The following is a 21,537-nucleotide window of genomic DNA, read 5'->3' as shown; positions in this document are numbered from 1 at the left end:
ATCCCAATCTATATATATATACACACACACAAATATATAAAAATGCAACACTGGAGAGGAATAGGAACAGAAAGAATAAAAGAAGCAGCTTTTTTCTCTTCCATCGAAGACGCAACGCTACGCCAGCAAAGAATCAGCAAATCCAAAGCAAGGCCATCCCCTTTCTTTCTCGCACTTCTATAAATACTTTAGTAGTATATTAGAGGGAGTAGTACCCGTCCTCTTACTCTTCAGTGCGATGAGTAGTGGTAGTATATAAATGCACACCTAAGCAAAGAGATCAAGGGAGAGATTAAAGCTGAAAAGGAAGCGCAGTTCAACTGAACATCTTCTTTCTTTCAGGCGAAATAGATAGAAGTATCTAATCTGAGAGAAGCTATTTTTCAGGCAAAATATCCTATTTCTTTTTACTATCTTGACAAAGTCTATTGAGCCCACTTTTGAGAGTTCTGTTTAATGCACTTTTATTCATCCCTTTTCTCCAGATGATCTGAACACCTCAAGCTCATTTTCTCTATTCAGGTTTGCACCTATCATCTTGTTTTCTATCTTTCTAAAGAAGATATATAGAACAAAAAATGATTTTTGGGATTTTTTTGATTTCTTGTTTTGTTCGATATTCAAATTCCTGGAACCCATTTTAGGCCTAAATGGAGTAAAAACCAAGTACTAGTGCAAGAAATCATGGGTGAAGAATATTCCAGCCTGACTGAATCTTTAGCATTTTTCCCTTTTTGTTGCTTTTTGCAGAAAATATCAGTACTTGACAGGAATTTGTCTCCAGGGAGTTATTGAACTTCTGCAACAGAGAAAAGTAGAGCTGTGAAGCACCAAAGCACCAAAAAGGATCTCTCTTTCCACCCTACACTTGTCACTTGAATCTTGAAAGTCTACTTTTAAAGTCTCAGTCTTTACGCTCTTGATCCCAGCTCAGCTTTAGCTCATTCACTCATCACAATCACATCTTGAAGGCTATACTTTTGTCTGGAGAGGAAGAATTGCAGTTTTTCGTTAAGAAGATGACGGGTCAGCAGAATATGTTGAAAATGATGTCACTGAAGCATTTGCTGGTGATCTCTTTGGCCTTAAATGTTGGTTTGATCTCGAGAGTCATGGAGGTTTCAAGAGAGGAAAAGCATGTAAAGAAGGTCAAGGATGATGCAGGCTCTAAAACGGTGTCGTATTCATCCTTTTTACCAACTAGTACAGCAGCACCAGCAGCTCAAGATGATGGGAGTATTATCAATCTTGATCAGTGAGTGGTAGCATTTATTTTCCCAAAATTCCAACTTGGTTTTCATTTTTCTTTTGGTTGAGTACAACTTATCCATCAATCCATCCTCATTTTTGCAATGCATCTGCACCTCTTCTGCTGCAAAATTCATTTGGTTTTGCTGTTTTCCTGTGCTTTATTTGATTTTTCTTTTGCTTGTGGGGCGGGATGGGGGCGGGTAAATGGAGGAGAAGAGAAGAAAAGATTTGACCAAGGCCCCAGCTCTGTATGTTTTGCCTTTTTAGTTTTGGTCGGTCAATGGCTCAGTGTGCTGGCTCTGGTCTCTCTCTTCACTCTTACTATTCTTCTTCACCTTTTTTTTTTCCCTTCTCCATTGGGGATCGAGTTCAGTATTAGAATATCTTAAAGGTCAGTGGGAGGAGTCATAAAATTTCATTCAGAGGATCCTTCGGATTTCTTTTACGAAGAGAAATTGGTTTTTTTACATACCATCTAGCATCACTAGAAAGATATCCCATCAAGATTTCCTAGTAGTATTATTTTTGTGGTTCTGCTTTGTAATTGAGTTTTACTACTATTAACTATTTTTTCCTACTTATTTATTTTCATTTTGTTGGAGTGGGTCAACTTTTGTAGCTCTAGCAGATGTCCCATGAAGTTTTCTATTACTAGTATTAAAGACGTCCGATATTTGCTAGGATTCACTCAGGTGCCATAATTGCCAGTCAGTGATTCACGTTTTGTCACTTTGGGAGACAAAGACAAGTCTTTGATGGCTGTAATATCAAAAATGTGAAATCCAATGGTGCGTGTTATGATACGTTGTAAGAAAGCTTGCTCTCTTTGTACTTTGACAATTTGCTTTGCTTCTTCCTTCCCTTATGCTTTCTGTTCCCAAAGAATCTACTGGTATCAAGATACAAGCATGCCACCACGGATGGTGGTGGTAGTGGTCCTTTGCTTCTTGCATTGACCAGCACCATCAATCTTGTGCTCACTAGTACTAACTTCTTAGCGGACCTCAAACTACTCAAAACTCTTCATTAGCTTTCATTTTTGGGTTGATTTGGATTCCAGTGCCACCATGGTTAAGCATAAAGTCACTTTATTTAGGCTACATTAAATTGGAGGTACAATTTTTTTGGTCTTGTGGGTCATTTTCTTGGCCTTGCGCATTTGCTTCATGCATGCTTTTTGTCTTTTGAAGGGGTCTGTAAGACTAAAGTTGGGGGTCTAAATAGTTTGTACTTCACTTTATAAAAGGATACACTGTCAGTGTTGGATGAATGATAACTATGTAAAATTTAAATTTAAAATTCAATTTTTGCACATGTGTCGTGAATTCAACGGTGACAGTATATGCACTGTCAGTGTATATAAAATTTACTCTTTATAAAAAACTCCCTTTTACACCATAGCAAAGCTGGGATCTAAAGAGTTTAGGTGGGTGTAGCTTAGCATTTAAAGAAAATTTTAAAGTCAAATTAGGTCCATTGCAAGTTTAATGCATGAGAACTAGGAACCTAAAACGTGTAGTGCTTGTCAAGATTGGACCATTATTCGGTCCTCAACATTCAATGTGGAGAATGAATTTTGGTCCTGATGCTAACCTTTCATTCAATCAATGATTTTGATCCTTTAAGTGGAGATTGGACCCACTGGAGTTGGCTTCCATACCCACCTTCCATTCCATATTTGAATCGTTGCATTGATGAGGACCACAGTGAAAACTTGCTAGTTTTTTTTTTCCCTTTTTTTTTTTCCAATTACGAGTCTGATTCATGTATATTGTGTTTATTTAAGTAGCAATTTTGCATGCAGAGCCTGACCCTTCATTCATTTCAGCCACTGAAATGTGTTACAAATCCCTGCTACAGCCCATTTTGTTTATTTTATAGGCGGCCTCATGCATATGATTCCAAGGCATAATGGTACTCAAATATGCTCATTGTATACTTTTAGTAGGCAAGAACCTGGATGGACCATCTGTTGTCTGGGTCTACTGAGGATAGTGCAGGAATCAAGAATATCGGTTAAAAATTTTAAATATTCAGACTCATTTTAAAGTTCTAACAATGTGGGGTAACTATGAATGGTATAATGCAGGAATTGTTAATTATGTTTGTAATCCTATGCAGCGGTGATCCGACAATGTATGAGAGGTATTGGCAGCAGATGGGGGACAGAACCACTGTTGTGATCTCGGGCTGGCAACTGATAAGTTATTTTTCTGATGTGCGAAACATTTGCTGGTTTCTGGAGTCTGCATTTGCGAATGCCATTGTTAGGTTGCACAAGCAGGTTGGGAATGCTGTAACAGAAGGGCGTCATATTGTGGTTGGGACAGGTTCCACGCAACTCTATCAAGCTGTATTATATGCTCTCTGTCCGGAAAATGCTTCAGAACCGATGAGTGTGGTGTCAGCTGCTCCATTTTATTCTGTGAGTTTGTAGATTTTAAGGTTTGATTCATTTGTTGTTCAATAAGCCTAATAAGGGACGTTTATGTGATTGATAAAAGCTGGCATTCTTGTTCTTGAATCCAAAGCAAACTAACAAATTCAACCCAAAAACTTCACAATTTGATAATCTATCTTCTTGCTTTATTCTATAATCTCAGTTGATTTGTATCAGACTTTTCATTATTTTTCCATTAAATGTTTTAATGTGGTGCCAAGATGTTCACAGCAATTATCTGTTAATACTTCTTTTCTTTTTTTGGAAAGTGGAAACCTTCAATTAGGCATTACTCATTTCCAGACCTCTTGATTTATGGCTGGCCCTCTGTCCATTGATCACCTCTGGCTTCATGCTCTCTTGTCTTTCGTCACTTGTATGTTAGGATGGTTTCTTGTGCTTAACTTCTCCCCAACCCTGTTTTTAGATACACTTGCATCAGACACAATTCTTTTCCTAATTTACAATTTTTGGTCTACATCCCATTTGTAATTTCAAAGGGCAAAACTCTCAATTTGCAATTAACCAGGGTAACTTTCAGGATTCATGTTCAATTGCCTAAGGAAATTCACATGATCATCTGCTCCTTCAAATACCCACATTCTGATAAATCTCCTGGATAACAATTTGAGAATTTTTAAAGTGTTAAATGCATTATAGGATGAGGAAGATTTATTCTAAAACTTTTTTGTCTAGATATCTTTCCACACTCCTAAATTATGGAACACATAAGCACAGGAAGAATGAAAGTTTGTTTATCCATGGGAACAACGATCCTTAGCAGATATAATGATCCCTAGTCAACAAGTTGCTGGCTGCAAAATAAAGGTTCATGGTAAAGGGAATTTGGTAATCTTTGAATTATGTAGTCTTAACAATGATGCTTGTCAAACTATTGTAGCAAGTTGCAGGCTTAGTCTAAGGATAGAGATATTATTTAACCATATCTCATAAAAAATTGTCTGTGGAAGCTCATCTATGTCAATATTACTTAACTGTGTCTCCTAAAAAACAGTATGTGGAAGCTCATGTATGTCCAATCTATAACCGAATTGCAGTCGTACCCGCTGATGACCGATTTTTTGAAGTCTGGACTCTACAAATGGGCTGGTGATGCTTACAAATTCAGCAAAGATGAACCCTATATTGAGCTTGTAACTTCTCCTAACAATCCAGATGGAGCATCACGAGTAGCCGTTGTTAACCGCAAACAAGGAATTTTAGTCCATGACCTGGCTTACTACTGGCCACAATACACTCCTATTTCTTTCCCTGCGGACCATGATATCATGCTGTTCACATTCTCCAAAAGCACCGGCCATGCTGGTACACGTCTAGGGTAAATTCCTTTGATAATGAGACAATTGCAGTCTCACAACCCCCCTTCTTTTTTCTGCCTTTCGTTCTGTAGGCCTATTATCCTATAATTCTGCATTATGATCAGTTAATTTACCTGAAAAAGTAGTGCATTCACAGATACATGATTGAGCAGCAGACAGTTTATTGCATTGTCATCCTTATAAATGCATACTAGGAGGAAATCAGCTGCTTTATCAATTTTCACTTAATTTTCAGTTGGGCTCTGGTCAAAGATGAAGAAGTTGCTAAAAGGATGACTAAGTATATAGAGTTAAACACCATTGGTGTGTCAAAGGATTCACAGATACGTGCAGCAAAGATTCTAAATCATGTGGCTGATAGCATTGAACATGGTCCTGAATCTAAACGAAGCGATAATTTCTTTGAATTTGGGTATAATCTCATGGCACTGAGGTGGGCACAGCTTAGAGCTGCTGTGCATAGAAGTGATCTTTTCAGTTTACCCAGCTTTCCTTCTGGTACCTGTCGTTTCAGCAGTCACCATTTCAAGCCACAACCAGGTAATCTCAATATAATGATAATAGCCACACTGGATTTTTCTGTTTATCATCTCATAACTAATCCTCTTGATGCTTCCAACTATTCCTTTTCCCCCCTCTCCTTCAGCTTTTGCATGGTTAAAATGTGAAAGGGACATAGAGGATTGTGAGGGCTTCCTACGTCGCCACAAGATTTTGACGAGGGGAGGTAAGCATTTTGGAGTTGGTCCAGAGTATGTGAGGATCAGCATGATGGCCCGAGATGAAATATTTGATCGGTTTACAGATAGATTATCTATGATCAACCTTGAGAGCCATCATAGGTAGGGTAACTTTGTCATATAGAAGGGAAAAAGGTTTAGTATTTTAGACATACGTGTTTGTAAAGAACTAGAATGATAAGGATCTTAGTCATTTTCTTCATTTAACCTATCATATAATCTTTTCGGTATTGTCATTTTATTTTGGAAGGATCTTTTTTTAATTTTTAGGTCAATGTGTGCATGTATGCAAGCTCATGGGCGTATTCTGAATATATATGTATTAGCATATATGGAAGTAGAACTACATAGATTAGAACGCAAAAGATAAGCAGTACTAGGCTTTGGTGATGTTTACTTTCATTTCTGTGATCTGGTTGTGTGCTAATATGGCTTTGCCGACTTTGTTGTCGTCCTCAGTTGCCAAGGCGGGGAGAAAAGTACAGAACAAAATAAAACAAAACTATAACAGGAACAGCAAAGTCAATCCCAGATAGGTAAAGGCTATAGATGCAAACCCTGAGAAGGTAATCTGAAGAATTGAATATATAAAACCAGTGATGTAGCGTTAATTTGCATGGCAGAATTTGACAATGTTGAGAATGAACAAGCATAAGCTCCTAATGAAAACATCCTGCTAGAAGCAATCTGATGCAACTATGAACAAGCTTAATAAGAGGTTCAGTACTGATTCTACCATACGCAACTTCATTGAAGAACTCACAAAAATGCTCAAAGGCCCTCATGAATGAAGCATCGAGTAATGACTTTGGATAATACACTTACTGATAGCTTGCTACAAAGTCATCAGAATCCACAGCAACTGCAGGCTGCTTTCAGATAAGCCTTAGTTCATATTCACCAGCCATTGTTATGTATCTAACCCATGGAAGTGCCTGATATCCACTTTTCTCAATGATCTTAAGATATCGAACCTGTTCAATGCACAAACACGTTTGGTTGATCGTTATCACAAATCCAAAATTACAAAAATACTAAAAACGGTAGGGGGCATATAGAAGCTTTTCAACTTAATTCAGCAAAGGCAAAATATATATCCTGTCCATGAGACAGGAACATGGAACCTGTCCATGAGACAGAAACCATGAAAGCATGCATGTTTTGAGTTTTTAGTTCCATTAGAGAATCTTCCTCCCTATCCCAAATTTCACATATGAATTGTGATGAAATGAAGAATTCCAGAACAAACCCCCCCTCCCCCCTCTTTTTTTCTATTTTCTCTTGCATAGTCTAACAAACAAAATAACTGTCAGATATAAATCTACTACCCAGGGTCTATCTTAAACTGTAAAGAACTTGGCAGCAATTAGCATCACAACCAAGAAAGCTGCAGGACCACCTTATATTACCATCTTAAAGTTTCGGCACTAAATCACTTTAAATCTCAATAACCCAATAAAGCTAAAAGAGCATAACTTCACTGCTAGCCAGTTGGATTCAGTTCATAAAGTTGTGGCAACCGGACAGAAAAAACTTGGGTCTGCCAGAACCCAACCCCAGACCTGAAATCCTTCATCTGCAGGTACCTAGTAGCTCCCAGAAGCTTCCTCACATACTAAACCCAATTCTGCCAAATCGCTAACTACTACAACCTAGAGGGCCTAGACTAAAACCCACCTCAACCTCCCTACACCAAAAATAGGTCTCTTTCCCCAAAAAACTTGCCCCTGCTAGCCTTAGCCGATTGCACCGTTTTATGCCTAGGGACTACCCACACCCACATCAAACTTCCTCAGACCTTTCAGCCTGCCCTCTGCGCACACCTCACCATCTCCATTCTCATGTGCTACAGCAGCCCCTTTCCCCTGCCTTCTGTCTTCCACCAGCAGAAATCTTCCATGGCAAATATTTCAAACAATAGTTGGGTGGTTTACAGCAATAGTTAGTTTTACAGAGAAGAGAGGGGAGAGGCACTTAAGCAATAGCTGCAATTTTTCCCCCCACTTTTCCTTCCATAGTTTTCCCATGACTGGACTTACACCTACGCATAAAAATAAATAAACTTCAAGTAATTAAAATGAGGAATAGGACCAAGGTTATTCTAGTCAAACTCTACTCAGAGCTACTGTTGGAAAATGGCCTCTTTCCACCAACAAGTGTCACTGATATTTATTAACACGTATAACTGATTGTGCACATGCACCAAAGGATAATGTAACTGATCTTTTAATGCCTTTCTTTTTAAATGTTGGATACATTTTGGTTAGAGCCGTGTAACAAAGAAGTATACTATTCTCACATTTTTTTGGTTAGTTATAGGAATAAGACTAAAATTCATTCTTATCTAGTCAAATGGAAGGACTGGTTTTGAACATTTACAGAGAAACCATATGATCCTCAACAAAAATGTTTTAGCCATAAGCATGTAGGGAACTCTTAATCTAATATCCCTGCACCAAATGAGACTAAATTCTGACTTCATTGAGACAAATGCCAACCAACTTCTCATACCTGAATACCAGAGACAGTAAAATATGGAATCTCAAACTTCAGACGAATAGGAGCTTTTCTGTCGGGAGCTGCATCTTCAGAACTTATACTAGGAAGCCGAAACTCAGCCCTTAGGAGATACTCCTATGAACGTCAAAATTGAAGGTAAAAGATTGCTTGACAAGGAATGACAGCAAAGTACGGAGCTCTTCCATGAAACTCATACCTTATTACCAGGAAAAGATTTAATTTTCCATAATAATGCATCCTTCTCTGGTGCATAAGTAGCAGATCCCATTGAGGTTCGCACATTGGGATTCATTGCATCAGATGGCAAAGGCAACTCGATTTCCACATTTGTTGCAGTGCTGAACCATGATGGAGATGTAACAGTAAAACTATTAAGTCTTTGCACAGATTTCTGAAAGTCAAACTTAAAATTTCTTTGAAAAGATTTTAAAGTAAAACTATAAATTTATTTTGCATAAGTTTCTCAAACAATAGAGACCGTCAAGATAGCTGTGCTTCAACCATATTGTGACAGACTTATAGAATGACAACAACTGCTTATGTACATGCAAAAGGCTAAGGCTACAATACACTCAGTCCCACCAAGGCCTTGTAAGGGCGGCCATGCCTGGTTTTTCCTCTTGGCCTCACCAAACAGTATCTAGGATTGAATAATTGTATTGCTCTCATGATGTGGAGGGTCCACAGATGAAATAGATAACGCTTCATGAATTGAAATGCAACGTCAGCCAATTATAACAACAAAAATGATGATGTCAACATGTTATGAAAAATATATGGATGTGGTCTTGAGCTCTGTGACGCCTCTACTACATAATGCTGAAGGACTCGCACTTAGGGATACAAAAATAGCATGCCTAGGAACCAAATCAAGTACCAATAAAGGCAAAAAATACCAGTATAAATACATAATCTGTGAAAAGCAACTTTTGCAAGACAAAACCTATTTCCACAGTTCAGAAACAAACAACCATTCACCTGCGCTCTTTGAATTGGCTCCTGGCCTTTACGGTAAATTCAACCCTACTCCTTGAGTGCCTTTCAACTTGAGCTTCCACCCAAATTAGTGGTTTTACCTGAAATTTTCAGAAGTGCTAGCTCAGGATCTCAATATCCAAAACCAAAACAAAAGCAAGAGAATCTACATGCTCAATGCCATGTATTCATCCCATACAAATTAACTAGGCATCACCTACGATGAGCCAACTAAACCCTATGCAGACGCATTATTCTAGTGATACACAGTAGACAAAAAGACTAGTGGAGGATATAAAACGCACCTGAGTACTAAGTCTATATGTCATGAGATCAAATGTACCATCAGGTGGTATGAAAGATATTGTTCGGTCATTTTCAAACCGAGCCAAACGTACACACCTAACAGTAAACATGAAATGATCAAGCACAAGATTCTGAGAGAACACGAAGTTCTCATTCTGAGAATAGCATGAGTGTGTCTCATTTATAAAGCACTCACATGGGGGGCGGGAAGGGGAAAGGAACTGAAGCTTACTGGTGAAATTTGATATCATCTAAATCAATAGCTTTTCCTTTTGTAGAACGACCTTGAGCTTCCAAAAGAACTCTGTCATTAAGGCCTAGCTTACACTCAGGCATGCCACTGCAAAAAAAAGCATGAATTGTAATCTAATGGCATTAGGAAATCATTGCTAGAAAATGATAACTCAACCAATAAAAATGCTAACAAACCCCTTTCATGAACATGTTTCATCCACCAGAAAGGAATTCCAGTAAAAAAGTAACTAACACAAGATACAGTTTTTTGGCCTATGATCTGTGTTTACATGTTTATATAGACAAACCTGGTGAAAACATAAGAAAAAGAATGATTACTTGGGTCCCTGTTGAAGCTTTGTTTATCAGGTGAAAACAAGCCAAACTACAATATATTGGTGATTTAGCTAACCCTAGGGTTCTCAATAAAGAAACAATTCTTCATTAACATGAAATATGGACAGAGTATCTGAAGTCTCAAAAACAAAGAGGGTCTGCCGAATTCTACTCTAAGCAATTAACTCGATTGGCACTGCAGTTACAAGAAGCATAACTTCAAAAAGGATGTTCCTTTTTCTGGAGCATGACATGAGACCTGGCATAATTGACCTATTCATGGAGGCCAAGTGACTCTAAACTAGCTACCATATCACATACACTGGATCTTATATAGATGCAACAATCACTATTCTCCCCCCCCCCTGCCACCTGGATCTAGTATAAAGATATCACAATTTGATGCTCTAAGAACCAATGTATTTTAGGTGACCCAAATGCTTATAAGTGCAAGATTTGTGTCACTGACATGGGATATTTGCGACATAAGAATGTCAGAAATAGTGAATATGGAAAGATCCTCCAGATGCAGACAATGCAGACATTTTCTACAGCATGTTAGTCTAAATGAGCTGACACAATAATTCATTCTTTCGCTCAACCATCATGTTCTCATGTTGCTGGCATTACATATTAATCAGTTTAGACGTAACTAGACTGTGATAAAGAAGTCAGAAACTATCAAAAGACAGTAAGGCAAGGCACTTTGAGAAAGATGGAATGATCACTATGATACAAGAAGAAACTAGAGCCCCAAGAAACAAAGCTAAAGACATCACCAATTGCACAATAGCCCAAAGGATAACTGTCTTATAGTTTTCAGAAAAACCTCTGCCAAAATGCAAAAATGCATGAGTTTATTTTTCTGCAGATAATTCTACCATAAAACTTGGTAGGCTGACACAAAACTGTATCATGATATGACTACTGCATCATCCATGTCGACTAACGACAATATGCCACAAATTATAAAAAATTTTAATTGATAGAGCCAGAATTAAGTTTCTGATTCAATCCGCCAACACTCTGATTCATGGTTCGGTATATTTGACTTCAGAGTGATGATTTTCTTGTCACCAGATAAATTTCACTTCCACAACCATAGCATGATAAAAACTAAACCAACTTTTCCAGTTTACAGATCAATAACCCAAGTGAACACTTGACTATGCCTTCACCTTCCAAAAAGAAGCTACAATGACATTAGAAAAAAGTACCACCTTAATCATGAAAAGTATCATTATTTGGACAGTGGCCTGGGATAAATATTCCTATTTCAGTATCATAGTTCTCTATTTACCATGGAAAAACCTAGTATATACAACCATTTTCATCTTTCAAGTTTCGTTGATCAAATTCTGAAGAGAGTCCATCTGCTTCAATCTCTTCCTTTTGGCCTTTAATTTATTTCTTTTGCATCATTCATTAATTTCAACAAACATGGAATCCAATCTTTTTGTGACTTAGCAGACACAGGGCTGTTGGGAGAAGGAAAAAGAAACCATGTCACTTGTAGTCTTCCTTGTGCACTTAAATGAGGAGTTTTCTTAGCTATGAAACCCTACATTGTAATGCATAAAGAACCATATGCAAGGAAAAGTACAACTCATCAACAGGAAATAAGGTTAAGCCAAGCACCTCAAATAGGTTCTCATTTTCAGAGCCCCAATCACTTCTGAACGAACTATTTGGCCATTGCTGTTCACCAGTATATTTACACTTTCTACCACATCCAGGAATACCTGATACAACATGAAAATAGAAGCTTAGTTTTTTTTCTTCTTCTTTTTTCCCTTTTACTGATAAATTCAGGAGTTTCATCACTAAGGAAATTCAATTCAAAGTAACAAGGAAAAAACAAAAAAGAAGCTTGGCATACTTCATTTTTCTTATACACTATTCCTTCACTGCGCCATGAAACTGCATTTGTCACAGCCATAGGGGGGCGCTGAGTGACCTCCATTCTGTATGCATCAGTCTTGATAAACTCACTAAGAATCTTCGCTTCCGTGTATTGAGGGTAACCAAAGTCCATCATCTCATCAAGTAATTCGTACTGCAATTAGGGCGTTCCATATTCATGTGAGGCATAGAACATCATGTAGGGGAAAAAGAAATTTGTTCTTCACACTCACCACAACAACAAAATTATCTCTCAAGGACTCCTCCTCGAGCTCTTCAAAATAATGCTTGAAAACCTGCAACAACAATCAACCATGGTAAAAAGAAAAAAATGTTTAAATAGTCATTTAAGATTCCTATTGTATCCAAAACAAAATAAAACTATGATTGGCTAGACGACTTACATCAACTACACGATGCAGGAAAAGGAGAAGGCTGGCAGCATTAGAGTTTTGCCTTGACGCCGTCATCAAGAAAACGTTGTTGTGTTGAATAAACATATAGGTCACACCATCATCATAACATACAGGACCATGAGACTCTATGTCACCCTATAACAGATCAAGACCACATTGGGCAAACAAATACAAATAATCAGTCGAATACAGTACAACTTTAATTATCCAAAAAACTAAACCAGGAAGCAGATAGGAATGAATGAACGCCAAAGCTGTAACCACAAATATGTATCCAGTAATCACATTCCAGGCAAGGAGAGATCAAGAAGATTAAGGGAAAAAAAAGGAGCAAAAGTTCCTAACAAGATTGATTAGCTTCTTGAATTGCTCCCTTTAGTAATGTAGAACTACAGTTTCTAGTAATTTTAGCATCTTCATTGCATGCGGCTAACCATGTTTAAAGAATTTAGTCATGTTTAACTAACTGATGACATTATAACACCAAATCAAGAGTTTATGAACTGGAAACTACTTGCAGGACATCACTGATCAATAGAAATACCCCCCCACCTTTGTCATATATTCTATACATCACACTAGATAGATATCATATTCATGGAATACGATTCATGCCTTGGTGGTGAAATGGTAGACACACGAGACTCAAAATCTCGTGCTAAAGAGCGTGGAGGTTCGAGTCCTCTTCAGGGATCAATACCGATTCGATCCCAGCTCTTGTCCTTTCAGATCATGGAAAAAAGAGACTCAGATGAATTTTCTACATGCTGTTCAGTTGCAAAGAATCAGTATGGAGAAATTAGGTTTTCATAAACAACGAAATATTTTGATTAATCAGTTGCACCAGATAACAATCCAAACAATGGCCACAATTATATTGAGCCTTCTTTCATCCTTATTACACTCATATATTCGTCTGGTGTCACATGATAAGTTCCACTCAACTCAAATAGTTGAGAGTTTGGCTTATCTCCTATTGACAACTGATGCACACAAAACCACAGCTAAAAATAACTTGCAATTAAACTTTAAGCAAGGCAGCCTCTTCAAGAATTGCGTATTCTCAATTCAAGTTGCTACTTCAAAAATTTTCATCTCATTGTCGTATCACTTTCCTTCAAATTTTGCTCATTCTATTTCCATAATTTCCCCACCTTTACTTCACCATCAACTCCTCCATATTTTTTCCACCATCGAAAACCGGAAAAGACTTGATTAATTAAATCAATATATCATGGCCTCTTTTAAAAATTAAACGCAGCATTTTCCAGTTTTAAAGTCAATGACTAAAGTACAAATACTTCCCTGTATGCTACTTTATCCAAATTCAAGCCGGAAAAGAAGCAATGCCAGTTCATTCTCCAGAAATCATGCTTCAAATCCAAAAGTTTCAAAATGAAAAGCTGCCATTTAGATCATTAAATCCTAATGCATCCACATAATTGATCATCCTCTTCCTTTTCTTATTAGAAGCCACATCATAATTCAGTAATCCTACCACATTTTCACCTCTCAAAATATCTCACATAAATCACCTCTTTCTCCAGAAGCTTAGCAAAAAACTTTTCAGCTTGAACAGCAGAGATGTCCCCACGATAATCCCGGCTGATCAAGCATCGACCCTTGATGTCCAAGACGAAAAGCGCCGATGTGGCGCCCACCATTGCTGATGAACCAACAACCTCCTGCAACAAAAACAATAAAAATTCAATCTTTCTTCAAATTCGCTTAAATCTGTGAAAAGGGCTCGTTAAAATTTGGTTTTTCAAGAAAAACGGAATTGAGTTGCAGTACCACAAAATGAGTAGTAGATCAATCAGCTCTCAGCTGAATAATGAGTGGCCTGGCGGTAATTGAAGATGGGATCTTTTGATATCTGACAAAGTTGTTTTGCTTGTGTTTTTGTTGAATGTCTTGGGTTGGTGTTCTTTCTTTCTTCTTCTGGTACTTCTTCTGTTGGAGAGTAACTGGAGCAAGTTACTTGCGGCTCTGTTTGGATTAAAGAGTTTTTCAAACAAATATATTTTAAAAATTACTCTAAAATGTAATCTAAATTTTTTTAATGTTTAAAAAATATCTCAAAATATATTTTAAAAACTTTTCTACTTTTAAATATTCCAAAATATTTTCGAAAATATACTATAAAAACTCTGTTACAATAAAATTTTTCAAAAACACCCCCAAAAACAGCTAATCCAAACTTTTTTTTAACTTAAAAAAACTTGCAATTTTTTGAAAAATTAATCCTTAAAAAAATAAAAAATGAATCTATTTTATTTATTTGTTTAGTTATTTATTTTGGTGTTCACTATCTATTTTAATTTAGCCACAGTTATCTTGAAAAAAAAATTACTAACTAATTTGTCTTTTGTATCTGAAGCTATTGTTAGAGGTTTGAAATTTGGAAGTTAGTTCTCCCTTTTGGAAAAAAGTTACTGTCTAGTGACTAATTTACCACTCTATCTGAAGTTTAGATGTTTGAAGTTTGGAATTTTTTGTTTAATTTTTTCTATTGGAGAAAATAGGATTTAAGAAATGAGGAAATAATACCGAAAATGAAAAGAGAACAAGGAGTTAGAATTCTCTCGATGTTTAATTTAGGGGGTTTCAACCCTATTTAAAGTTCAGAATTTATTTTTACTTAAAAAATAATTTTAATTCTATATTATTTTGAAAATCGTAGTAATGTGTGAAATAGTGGGTCAACTTCAAAGGTATATTTTTTTAAATGTTTGTATAAAATTTTATTGTAATTTATTATAGAATCAGTAGAAAAACTTTTGTATATTTAGGATTTTAAAAAAATAAAAAATTTTATTTTTTATTACTTTTCATTTCCTTTTTCCTTTTCTTTCTTTTTTTCCTTTCTCTCTCCCTTCCTCTTCTTCCTCTACATCCCTGTATCAAATCAGCTCTTTCTTCTTCCTCCTGACTGGCCGTTGCCTCTCGTCGCTACTGTCTGCAGCCACCCCTTTTCTTTTTTTTTTCTTTTTCTCTCTCCTCCTCCTTCTCCTCTTCCCTCTTTCTCTTTTCTTCCTTCCTCCTTTCTCCTTTTCTTTCCCCCTTTCCTTGCCACTGACTTCTTTCTCCCTTCACCAGCCCCCCATGTCTCCTCCCACTAGTCGAGAGGGGGGGGGGCGATGAATTGGGGGAAGAGGTGGTGGCGGAGAGGAGGGAAAAGGGAGGAAAAGAAGATAAAAAAAGGGGACAAAAAGAAAGAAAAGTTAGCTGGCACGATCAATGCCAGAGCCGGCAATGGTGGGGTCGGTGGTGACGGTGGCCAGTGAGTTGAGATGGGAGGATAGTGGTAGAAGAGGAAGATGGCGTGTGCTTTTTTATATTTTGAGGTATTTTTTGATGTTAATGTTGATAAAGTTGTTAAAAATTTTGTCTAATACAAACCCCAAAAAAGCACACTTCCAAACAAACCCAATAGGCCCCCAGGGCTAGACCATCTGGTCTTGGGCTTCTTCCGGAACTCCAAGGTCAAGTGGTCGAATCCCACTTAACTCCCGGTGCGCTTGGGGTGGCGGTGTACTTGGGCGCAGGGGATTAGTCGGGTCGCCTTCGGGTCTTGACCTGGACACCCCTGTGTTGAAAAAAAAAAAAAAAAAAACCCAATAGTATATAAATATATTGAGTTGCATATGAATTATTACTAATTACTAAATTTATTCCACACTGAATATGTGGATACTAAAACAATAGAATTGATTATTTATGTTTGGTGGATAGAATATCTATTTTGGTCACATTGCAACTACAATGCACGGTTGGAATTGTGAATTAACCATAAATTTATTCGTTATTTATTTGGGATAAAATATAATAAGTCCTAAATTGTGAGTTTAGTTAAAATTGGGGAATAAGAGGAAATTTTAGGGAGGAGATGAACGAAAATCAGTTGTTTTGTTTGGGATGTTAAGAATTTCATTTTTTTTTCAAGGTTGTTACTTTTTTTTTTTTTTGGCAGGGAGACTAAATAAAACCCGAAAACCAAAGAGGATATGAGTAACAGTAGCAAGAGACTTCCAATTTCTACCAAATTTTTTTTCATTTTTAGGTTTTCTTCCAAATTTTTCCCATCAATTAAAAAAAAGGGCCCTAAATTGTTTCTTTTCGTGGAGAATTTTTAAAATTTCCAAAATTAAGAAGAAAGTTAATTACTTTTTTCACCTTTATTTTGCTTTCTCCCCAATTCTTCTACTTCACCACATTTCTTCTTTTTTTTTCACCTTTATTAATTACTTCACCTTTATTTTTTTCACATTTCTTCTACTTCTGCTATCAAAAATACGTTTGTGAGATTTTATGAAGTTATTTCATACCACTCGTGAACCCCAGCTATTTCTCTCTATTTGAGACTCATTCACAATATTCCAAATTATGTGAGTTGCATTTATTCTCTCTTGTTAATCCAGAAAAAAAAAAGAGTGCAAAAAAAAAAAGGGGAGAAATATAAAAGCCATAGGCAAGATTAACAAGGATCAGAAACATAACGAACATCAAAACCCAATACAAACTTGGGCCGAGCTCGTGACACAAAGCCCACTTCACGAGCTCATGCTCTAGCTACATCTTGAGTTCTCTGGCCCACGTCTCTCCCTTTCTGACCAACTTGGCCGGCAGTGTCCTGCACGCGCCACTTTGCGAGGTCCATTTGCTCCTGGGAAGACGCCTTCATGAGTCGGATGTAGTTCAGCATCCACGACAATGAAGCAAGTGCAGTGATCCCGAAAGCACCGGAGGTCAAGAACCCGGCCAGGGCCAGCCCTAGGGTAAATACAGCTGGGACCAAAATGGGGCTAAAGATAACGAAAAGCGGGGTTGTCACCGCCAGCCCGATGAGCGTTCCGACGAGAATCAGCCCGGAAAGGCCCAGCAGGACTCCCCCAAGTGGGAGCAGCGTGACAACTGCTAACACATGTGAAGTTGATGGACCCTTCTGAGGAAGGAAGCTTTTGACGGCCTCTGTGGGGCGTTGCTGCAGCTGGTACTGCTCAGCCATGAAGGGCGGTGGACGGTGGCTTATGGGAAAAAAATCAGAGCTTTTTTGCTTTTCCCTTTTGAGGTGCTAAAGATGGTGAAAATGGGGCGCGGTGGCGGTGGTGGCGAGGTGCTGGATTTAAAGGGAAGGGAGAATGGACACGTAGAATTAAGGTGGTGACACATGTTTGAGAAAGGGAGAGTAGTTTTGCATGGAAATTTTGGTGTCTGGTAATGATGATGACTTCACAATTTTGTTAGCATCTATTGATGATGCTTTTTTCAGTTTATATATTTATTGGATTTAATGGACACTTATGCTCTTTAACTTAACCCATTGGTTTTTTTTTTTTTCAATCATTTGTTACTTTTCTTAATTTAAAGAAACCATTGGCTAATTGAATTTGGATTAATAATGTTGGACTTCAATCATATTTTTCTCTAGTACAAGTTTGGCACCATGGCAGTCCCGTCTATAACCGGTGAGGGGTAAAAATAATTGCCAGTGCAACTATTTCTAAACAGTGTAAGAATTCTTGAAATAAAGTAATTGTGCATTTTTGAGTAAGGATATTATGATCAACTATTATTCATATAAGTCATTACATGTTAATTGTGCCAAAGTACATGGCATTCTCTCTCCTTATAATTTAAACTATCGTTAATGGCACGCTCAAGCATTCTCTCTCCTTATAATTTAAACTATCGTTAATGGCACGCTCAATATGTGTGTAATTAGGGAATAATTAAAATGAATCAATTTTGTATAGATTTTGTTTGTTACGTATAAAAAAATTATGTAAAATTCTCATGAAAAAACTTTGGTTTATATGATTATAGTAATTTGGTAGTTACAATACTTAAGAGTGACTATGAGTAGTTATATATGACAAAATATGATTAGGTGATTAGAGTAAAAATTAATTTTTATAGGGATAAAATTGAAAGTTCAAAAGATGAAAAAGAGTTTTTTTTTTTAAATTATAAATGAAAGGATTCGAATTCAAAATTTTTAATTTACACTCCTTTTCCTCAAACCACTAACCCACCCCACCCCAGACAAAATGTATTTACACAAAATATTATTGTTCAGGCATTACATATGTGTTTGGACAGGAAATTATTTGTCCAAATTTATTTGCTTACATCACCATTACAATTTTCAATAAACTTTTTTATTTTCTCAATTATTTTTTTATCTCATATACATCACATCACAAAAAGTGTTACAGTAAAAATATTTCAAATAATTTACAATCCAAACACATGAGGCTACGCGGCACACAAAACAATACATGGTGCCATCAAGAGTATCTCTCTGACATTTGGCTAACTGAATTTGGCTTATACTTAATGCCTTATAGTAGGAGTTAGTGTTGAATATAATTATGTTTTTCTCTCGTAAGTTTGATATTAGGGCAATCCAACCTATAACCAGTGAAGAGCAGAAATAGTTGTCGGTATAATTATTTTTGAACGTTGTAAGAATTCCTGAATACCTTGTCACTCATTGCAAACTGATTATGCATTTTTTGGATAAGGATTTATAATTAAGTATTATTCATCTAAGTCTGTACATGTTGTTGATTGTGCCAATTTACATGGCATTTTCTTTCCTTACAATTTGAACATTTATCTTGTAGACGAAATTTGAGAGAAGAACGCATTAATTATGTATAGCAGGTTCAAACGGATGAGTGGCACACAAAACTAAGTACGAGATCCGTCTGACATTTGGCCAAATTAAATTTAGGATTAATTTTTTTTACACTGATAATATATACACTGCCAACGTTGGATGAATAATAAATATGTAAAATTTGAATTTAAAATTCAACTTTTACACATATATCATAAATCCAACAGTGATAATGTATATACTGTCAGTATATATAAAATTTACTCTTATATTTAAATCAAAATAAACATCTTTAAATTATTCTATAACAAAATCTACTAATTACTTTCTACATGGCATGGCATCTCAATTAATTTGAAACATATCTCTTCGCACATCCAACTCAGTACCAGCGTATCATGGCAAGGAAGCTGGCTGCATGCTTGGTGTCCTCACGGCGAATTGCTTTGTATTTCACCTTAGATAGGGCCACCCAATGGAGCCACATAAGACTGATGGTGGGCAATTGCACCCTCAAATTTAATAAAATTATATAATGATCTTGAAAATTTTTAAGATTTTTAAGTTTGTGTCATATTTGTATATCCTGAATTTCATGAAATTGTCTCTTTTAGTGGTATTGTCCCTCTTAAATTTAAGAAAATTCTTTTCTATATGTAGATTATCCTTTGAAGTTTTGTGCATCCCTCCCTTATTCTACATTTACACCCTTAAAAAGTAACATGTTTTATTAATTACCTTTAACAAAAATTTTGGACCTATTCCAAATTAAAAATTAATGACACTCTAATAGGAGAAAAGAATTTGGCTTTTTAGATCATAGTACATAGTATATTTCTTATATAAATCCAAGAGTATGATTTACGTTGAAATTGACCGTTATGTTCCAAGAGTACAAAAACATGATATAGAAGAGATCAATTATCGCCACAAATAAAGTTAAAATCGTACGATATATATATATTTTTTCATATTATTAAATAATGCAAGAGTATAATACGGGATATCTATGTTGCAAATTAATAAGAGTACATTCGGATGGCATTTTTTAGAAAGTTTTTGGAGAAAATTTATTATAACACTTTTTTAGAATGTGATGTATATGTGATGAAAAAAAGTGATTGAAAACTATATAGAAGAAATATTTATGGAAAACGAATTTTTTTTTTCCAAAACGTGGCAATCTAAATAGGCCTGATACTCCGTTTTTACGGTAAGGTTCCGTGTTCGACTCCCGCTGTGGTAAAATTGCTGGTATCCTTGGTCAGGGCTCTGCTGGCCTTAGGGGGATTAGTCTGGCAAAAAAAAAAAAGCCTAAGACACCCCCTAAGTGAAAAAAAAAAAAAAATAGGCCTAATACTTTGTCATCGTCACCCAACCTTTGTCATCGTCAAAATAATGTTGCTAAATAAATGTAATTACTTTGACTCATTTCATCTGAATTGAATTATTTGGTGTTAAGATAATTTTAAAATATTCTAACTACAAATTTATAGCAAAATTTCGCTTCTTTTTCTGTTTATTTTTTTTTCAAAGAGAGACTCTAAAACTAATATCATAACAAATTAACTCGAAACTCTTGTCTGTAATTGAAAGCTACGTGTCTAATTTTTTTTTTTTTTATATAATAAAAGAAGCGAATTTGAATTAAAATTGGGATAATAGGATTGTCAAGAGCCCAGGCTAGTTCAGCAGCCTAACCTGCCCGACCCAATAAATTAAGGCCTGGGCATAAATAGGCCTAATGTAAAATAATCCAAGCTTGAACAACAATAAATCAGCCCAACATGAGCCAAACCAAAACTCAACATGTTTACTTTTAAATATGTATTACTTCTATTAGTAATTATTTTTAGAATAAATCTTATATACACTAACAGTGCATACATTATCAATCTATCACCGTTGGATCATGACACATGTGCAAAAATTGAATTTCAAATTCAAATTTTGCATTGTTGTCATTCATTCAATTTTTGCACATGTGTCATGATCCAACGTTGACAGTATATATACTGTCCGTGTAGGAAATATTAATTCTTATTTTTAAAGTTATATGTATGCTTATTAAATATATTAATATTTATCTTATATGCTGTTTATTAGTATTTTATTTAAGTATGTTAATATATAACTTATATTTTTTTATGCTTCTAATTGGTGGCAACCACTAGGGCCAGCATAGTGACTACTAGTGACTTTCATGTCGGTGTAAGTTAAGGCTATGCTATACTTCGGTAGAGAAGGAAAAATTTTATACATCCACGTAGAACTTTCTCACTGGTCTCAAACCAACTACTAGGCATGCCAAGTAATTACTTTGGATCGACATAAAATTTTTTGCTAGGGAAAGGTTCTGAATCACCAGCATTTGTATTTTTGCTACCTTGAACTACCCTTTGACCAATTTTGAATAGCACCTCTTTGGTAGCTAAATTTTTAACTACACTTG

The 21,537-nt window shown here is 36.2% G+C and overlaps 3 protein-coding genes across 5 annotated transcripts; 1 reads left to right on the top strand and 2 right to left on the bottom strand.

The window, feature by feature from the left end:
* The first annotated feature begins 210 nt into the window (after positions 1–210).
* On the top strand, positions 211–6,012 carry LOC113742907 (tryptophan aminotransferase-related protein 2-like). The gene is made up of 7 exons (XM_027270925.2): positions 211–387; positions 486–522; positions 751–1,255; positions 3,373–3,676; positions 4,750–5,030; positions 5,267–5,571; positions 5,678–6,012. The coding sequence occupies exons 3-7, from the start codon at positions 1,020–1,022 to the stop codon at positions 5,875–5,877; spliced, it is 1,326 nt and encodes a 441-aa protein (XP_027126726.1). The 5' UTR covers positions 211–387; positions 486–522; positions 751–1,019; the 3' UTR covers positions 5,878–6,012.
* LOC113742908 (AP-1 complex subunit mu-2-like) lies at positions 4,090–14,395 on the bottom strand. Of its 3 annotated transcripts, none has more exons than XR_011813619.1 (13): positions 14,255–14,395; positions 13,996–14,145; positions 12,449–12,595; positions 12,278–12,340; positions 12,022–12,198; positions 11,781–11,884; positions 9,805–9,912; positions 9,572–9,668; positions 9,270–9,367; positions 8,488–8,629; positions 8,283–8,405; positions 6,597–6,745; positions 4,090–4,108 (listed from the first exon to the last, which is right to left on the bottom strand). XR_011813619.1 is itself a non-coding variant. In XM_027270926.2 (12 exons), exons 2-12 carry the CDS (start codon positions 14,122–14,124, stop codon positions 6,647–6,649), a joined length of 1,287 nt encoding a protein of 428 aa, XP_027126727.1. In that variant the 5' UTR covers positions 14,125–14,145; positions 14,255–14,395; the 3' UTR covers positions 6,322–6,646. The 3 variants fall into 3 exon arrangements, 1 of the variants encoding a protein (XP_027126727.1); XR_011813618.1 differs by lacking the exon at positions 4,090–4,108 and adding an exon at positions 4,995–5,120; XM_027270926.2 differs by lacking the exon at positions 4,090–4,108 and having other exon boundaries at positions 6,322–6,745.
* A 2,522-nt stretch (positions 14,396–16,917) lies between these two features.
* On the bottom strand, positions 16,918–17,579 carry LOC113740556 (oleosin H2-like). The gene has a single exon (XM_027268103.2). It carries the CDS (start codon positions 17,466–17,468, stop codon positions 17,022–17,024), a length of 447 nt encoding a protein of 148 aa, XP_027123904.1. The 5' UTR covers positions 17,469–17,579; the 3' UTR covers positions 16,918–17,021.
* Between the last annotated feature and the right edge of the window lie 3,958 nt (positions 17,580–21,537).

Source organism: Coffea arabica, chromosome 4e, assembly GCF_036785885.1.
Source record: "Coffea arabica cultivar ET-39 chromosome 4e, Coffea Arabica ET-39 HiFi, whole genome shotgun sequence".
NCBI lineage: Eukaryota > Viridiplantae > Streptophyta > Magnoliopsida > Gentianales > Rubiaceae > Coffea > Coffea arabica.
The sequence above is the reverse complement of the archived record's forward strand: the minus strand, read 5'-3'. Positions and strand labels throughout refer to the sequence as shown.